The following is a 6,000-nucleotide window of genomic DNA, read 5'->3' on the forward strand; positions in this document are numbered from 1 at the left end:
CTTTGTTTGACTGCTATCAAGTCAGGTAGTTAAAAAAACAGTGCATGAAAAGAAAAATTGAAGATAAGGAAAAACAGAAATGTAGAACATCTCCAATATCCATGAAACAATTTATAGCAAAATCATGTTAAATATTAAAATACTCAAATCCATTCTTAGATTGTTTCTAAAAAACACGAAAATGTGAAGATGATATATACATGTATATGCATAATGTATCTGTTATATTTGCTTATTTGAAGTCACCAGCATTCTTTGGAGGCATCATCTACACGAACTACCAGTAGACAAAGACTGTGCTTCGCAACTGTTTAAAGAGAGCATTATTATTGTGCAATGTCTATTATTCTTTATGGTCATCTCCAAAAAGCTCACAAACAAGCACACATCTGTCCCACCATGAGATACACATTTTACATATATTTATTTCCAACATTAGTGAACATTTATTTATTTCACTAAATATATGTTTTCAAAAATATATCTATGAAAACCTGAGAATAAAATTTTAAGGAACGATCGATCTTCCATGATCATCTATCCTTAATCTTCTTGTAAATTTCGATCTCCTACTTCAGCATCCTCACTCCTCTACCTAGATTTACATTTTGGCCAAAATATTCATCTTAAACCGCATCTCAAATCATGTATAACATCTGCTTAAAAACTTTTGCACGCTCTTTATTTCTTGAAAATTAGCGTCTGAAATCCTTGACACCGCAGAGAAGGGCCTAGGTGAACAGGGGTATGTCCTACTTTTCCAATTTCATCTTTTGAATAGCCACTTCACAATCTCCCACCCTGCTCATCTATCCAACCACATCTTTGCCATTTTTTTTCCTAACCAAGAACATCCTCTTCCATCTATGCCAGTCACAATTCTATGCCCCCTGCTCACCCAACTTAAATAAAATTTCTTTGATGAAGCTTTCCATGTCAGAAGTAATCTCAATCTCTCTCCTTCTCTCCCTGGCTATCTCTCTCTCTCCCCTCCTCCTTCCCTCCCTCCTTCCTTCCATCTCTCTCTTTTGTTCCTCTACTGGGACTTACATATCCTACTTTCTGTTACAGCCATTTGATATATCTCCTCTAATAGCTACAACACCCTTAATGCTAGACCATTTCTTATTCAGTTTCATGACCTAAGAACACTTAGCTTTGTGTGACTAGTAAGGTGATTAAGGAAGTGCAAAAATTGTTTGTAAGCAACATAATTGAGTGGTGGCTCTAATCTTATGCTCACATATTCTCTGTTCTTTCTCTATAAAATATGACCTCCAAAATGATACGTAACCATTGCTATATTAGATGGCCCTTTAATAAAAGTCAAATATCAAGATCATGAGCAAATTTGTTAAAGGAAATTAGATTTTCCTAGTGTATGATATCAATCACTTCACTTGTGGAAGATATTTCAAATGCCAGTCAGTCTCATCTGTCAATGGCCTTCAATCTCCAATCCTATCAATCCCCAATTTTTGTTTATAATAAATTTGTTTAGAGAACACAAAAATTACCATCACAAGAATGTAAAGAAAAGCATACAAGAATACTATGGCTATGTTATGCATAATTATTAGCTTTGGGATTGCACTTAAAGATTATTCAACATAATGGCTTGTATCTTCAATTTGTCTATTACTGGGTCCAGAGAGAATTGGGACATCCAATTTATAGTGCATGAATTAGGCAACTATTGATGAAGTTTTTAAAGGTACCAGGTATCAGCATGATGCCAAAACAATCAGATGACTAAGTTTAAAAATTATCTCAATGAAAATATGCAACGGTCTGCAACAACCCATTGTCCTTATTCTCCTGGTTGTTTTGCTATTGTACAGAGTTCTCAAAGAGCAACATCAATAAATTTTCTCTTTCATTTGACATTCAATATAATAATTTTTTTCGTAATAATCCACCAAATATTCAATTAACTTCTGTACAAAATTGTCTCCGCTAGAGAATGTGAAGTTCCCAATTGATAAAGTCACAGATTACTGACAGTAGATCTTAAATATACTAGCTTTTTCCCATAAGATCATAAAACATACCTTTTGGATAGAATTAATTTTACAAAATTACAAAAAAATAAAATATGCATAATGTTAATTTTTAATGTAATGTATGTAAAGTCATATTCTTTCTGTATTTCTTGCTAACACTTTTATTATTACAATGCCCTGTATATAAATGTCCTAAGTGATATGCACTGATAGAAAGGTACATTATTTTTTTTGAAATCACACATGATAATTTTAAGATCTTTAGGTTAAGAGGGAAAAATTGATGAAAATAGTTTTGTGTGGTCAATCATTTCTTCCTACAAAATCCACAGTACTATATATTTTTAAATATATCTTGCTAAACAGTCTATTTAAAATAATAATCTCAGTTTATTTGTAAATGTCTGTATTTTTATAACTTGTTGTAATGTTTCTCAAAATACTGCCCGCAAAATACATGCTTCAAAACAATATGAAGCACTGGTTTTAAATGCAGAGACCCCAGGATTCCAGTTCACACCAGCTGGATCAGAATCTTCTGGAGAAGGGAAACTGGGGGTCTACATGTAAAGCGAGTTTGCCCACGTGACTCCGATGTCCACCAGACTTGAGAAACCTACGGAGTCTCTCTTAAACCATGCCTCATTATGTTCTCAACGTCATCCGTTAGAAGGAAACTACGGCTTTCTTCCAAAAATTACTGTTTTCAAATGCTCATTCCTACAATTTCTAAAGTATCATTCAACATAAAATTAAACCTGTTTCCAAACCCATGGTATTTCAGCTTAATTAACAAATGAAAGGGGTCATTTTTCTCCTTATCCACAGTTGTCCTAAAGTGTCCTGAGCAAAAGCCCGTGACACCCACTTCACACCTCGGGATTCGGCCCTCTGCTTTCCACCGGTCAGAATATTGAATCCCGTCAGCATTAACACAGCTCTTAACGACAATCAGCTCACTAGCCTTAGACTCTCCAGGTGGGGCGGCCCCTTCCGAGAAGCCGCCTGCTGCACAGGCCTTTCAGTTCTCAGAGTCACCCGGGCCCTGTCAGCACCTCCGACAGCGACTGGCGGAGCTGGGTTCCGGGTTTCACTGCCCAGGAGCCTGTCCCTAGAAAAGCCGCTGAGACCAAGGAAACTGATCCGAGACACCGTGGAATACACAGACCACTGCCCTTCGTTCTCTCCAGCTGACAGCATCTCTTGCCAAAAGACAACAAAGGAAACCTTAAGTACCTCTTACCCAGAACATGAGCCACCCCCACACCTCGCCTCTTTTCCCCCGTATCCAGCGCCTGTTGCTAAGGAGGCGACATAGCACTTGGGAAGCCTCTGGACCAGGTGACAGACCACTGGAAGAGCTGCGAGCACGAGAGCCAAGCGCTAGGCCAGCCCAGGACCCCTTCCTTCCGCAAGAAAGCTGCGCCTTCCGCATGGCTCCGACGCCAACGACGCCCCCCGCGCACGCCAGGCGGGTGGAGGGAGCGGAAACAGCACCGGCCCGACGCCCAGGAGCACGGCTCCCTCCGCGAACGGGGAAGCTCCGCCCGGGCAGAGAAGGCCTCTGGCCCAGTACGGTGGCTGCCTGTGGGCCCAGACAGCGGGGCAGGGGCTCAGCGACAGCGCTGGGGAGGGCAGGCACTCACCATGTTGACTTCGGAAACCATGTCTATGCTGGCGATGTCGATGTTCATCCCCACGCAGACCGGAGGACCTGCGGGAAGCGCACGACACAGTGATAGTGAGGCTGGGCACGGGGTGCGGATGGCTCTGAGGATGGGGCTCCGAGGAAGAGGCACAGGCGAAGTGCCCCTCACCCCCACCCCCCACGCACACACTCACATCGCCGCAGCTCGGCGGAAGCGGCCCCCGCCTCCCTCCTCCACCCAGGCCGCGAAAGAGATGGGTCGCGCTTCCCGCAGCGGCCGCGCACACCCCTCTTACCCCCGAAGTCGGGTCTTAGGCGAATGTCGTAGCCTTTCAACAGCTTGTCCACCGTCTCCTTCACAAAGGACATGTTTCCAGGATCGTTCACGCTGGGGGAGGGGGCGAGGAGTACAGAGAACAGGGTCAGGCGGCGGCTCACTCCCCAGCGCCCGGCGCGCACACCCGCGCGCTCTGCCCGCCGCCCGGCCAGCCTCCCGTCAACCCACCGCGACCCTACCTCTGGGCGCAGCACACCACCGCCACCAGCACTGGGGCCGAGAAGATGCCGAAAAGCCTTCCTCCCGCAAAGCCCCACATCCCTCCGCCGCGCCCCGGCACGGGGGAGGGGGCGCCCCGCCGCCGTCGCGACCCGCAGCCGGGGCTGCTCCTGCTGCTGCCGCCGCCGCCGCCGCCGCGCTGGCCCGGAGCGGAGGAGGGAGGAGGGGGAGGGGGAGGAGAGGAGGGGGAGGAGCGGGCGCGGGGAGAGGAGGAGCAGCCGGCGCGGGAGCGGAGGAGCGGCAGGAGGCAGGGCTAGCCGAAGGCGGAGCCGGCTGCGCCGCGCACCCTGCCCTCCCCCTCGTTTGCCGCGGCCGGTGGCCCCAGCCTTCGGCGCTCCCTCCCGCCCCAGCGGTTGCGGAGCGGAATCTGAACCCTGGCCGGGGACGCCAGGCAGGAGCCGCGGCTGCGCGGCGCCGGGCCGAGCCAGGGGTCGGCTGCGAAGCCAGCTCGTCTGGGCTCCCTGCGACCAGCGAGAGAGGGGACTGGCGGCTACAGCGACAGGGGCAGCGGCGGCGAGGGAAACGCGATCCACTTCGCCCCGTCCCCTCCCCGGGCCCGACCCCTCACTACGACCCCCACCCAGCTGCGGCGCAGGCCGAGAGCCAGTGGGTACAGTTCAGTGCTTCTGCCCGCGGGACTGAGCCCTGCAGCGTCCGGAAGGAGGCTGCGGGGCCCCGGGGAAGCCCCTACCTCACCTGCGGGGCTCAGAGCCTCGGGTTCCTAGGGTCCAGGAGAGCCAGATGGGCAGCAGGAGCACTGGGAGCCCGAAGCACATGGCGCTGCTCCTCCTAAGCTGGGTGGGATCCGCTCTCCCCCACACCCATGGAGCATTCAAACAGCTACACGGGGATCCCCGCCCCTGCCTCCACCCACGGGCTTTCCCTCCTGACCCATCGTCCAGCCCCTTGCACGGCGGCCCGATGAATTATTTATGCAATATAAGACCGTTTTTAAAAATTGGTTCCTTAAACTAGTCCTCTCACCCTCACCCCTGAACATTCCACGTGAGCACTGGGCCCTCTCTGCCCACATAAATACATTTATAATGAATGATAAAGAGAGGACTGAATATGCTCCCTTTATTATCAATAAACTGGAGTTCGAATCAGACAAGAAACCGTGGACTGTCATTTCTAGGATGGGGAAAATACGTGCCTTTTCTGGAGCATGCTGGAGCTGTCCGTGGTCCTTAAAGTAAGGCATGGAACCTCCTTTTCCCTGTGATAAGCCCCATCCTTTGGTTATCTTTGGAAGATTGCTGGCACGTTGGCCAACAAACAGACCGATGACCCTTACAGTCTACCCTGCCCTGTGTGTCACCACTGTGTACCTCAGGGGTGTCTGCTTGCCTATGGCCATAGGTGTATACTTTTCTTTAGTGAATGATCCTCAGTAAAGTTTCTGGGTACCTCACACTCCTGATATTGAGAAAGATGACTACACAATCCTGCTTGTGATCAACTAACAAAACCTACAAATCAAGTTCACTTTTGTGCTCAATAGACTTCTTTGGGCCATTCCAGGACTTAATGAATGGTTAATAATAAATATCTGCTTCTCTGTTTTGACTTATTTTTTTCCTGTAAAGCTTAAGATTTTCTTTTCTATTGTTAAGACTTTATATAGGTAAATATCTAAATCTAGACCCTTATTCGCAAGATGGAATGTTGCTGTGCATTAATTTTTAAATATCTTTCCTTTTTAAAAATCAACAGTTTTGTGTTTTTAACAGAAAATGTGACCTCAGAACCAGAAAAGTTGATATTAAGATAGGTTAAGAGACAAACATAGC

At 47.4% G+C, this 6,000-nt stretch overlaps 1 protein-coding gene across 2 annotated transcripts in view; it reads right to left on the reverse strand.

Moving 5' to 3' along the window:
• GABRB3 (gamma-aminobutyric acid type A receptor subunit beta3) overlaps positions 1 to 5,221 on the reverse strand; it is a 221,627-nt gene extending 216,406 nt beyond the window's left edge. The window contains exons 1-3 of one of the 2 annotated variants that reach the window (XM_070572263.1): positions 4,904 to 5,221; positions 3,948 to 4,039; positions 3,650 to 3,717 (exon numbers count right to left, since the gene is read on the reverse strand). In XM_070572263.1, coding sequence (XP_070428364.1) covers positions 3,650 to 3,717; positions 3,948 to 4,039; positions 4,904 to 4,983 — 240 coding nt within the window. In that variant the 5' untranslated portion in view covers positions 4,984 to 5,221. Of the gene's footprint in view, positions 1 to 3,649; positions 3,718 to 3,947; positions 4,040 to 4,167; positions 4,456 to 4,903 lie in introns of those variants that run through there. The other variant, XM_070572253.1, reaches the window with a different exon arrangement.
• Between the last annotated feature and the right edge of the window lie 779 nt (positions 5,222 to 6,000).

This window comes from Equus przewalskii, chromosome 1, assembly GCF_037783145.1.
Source record: "Equus przewalskii isolate Varuska chromosome 1, EquPr2, whole genome shotgun sequence".
Taxonomy (NCBI): domain Eukaryota; kingdom Metazoa; phylum Chordata; class Mammalia; order Perissodactyla; family Equidae; genus Equus; species Equus przewalskii.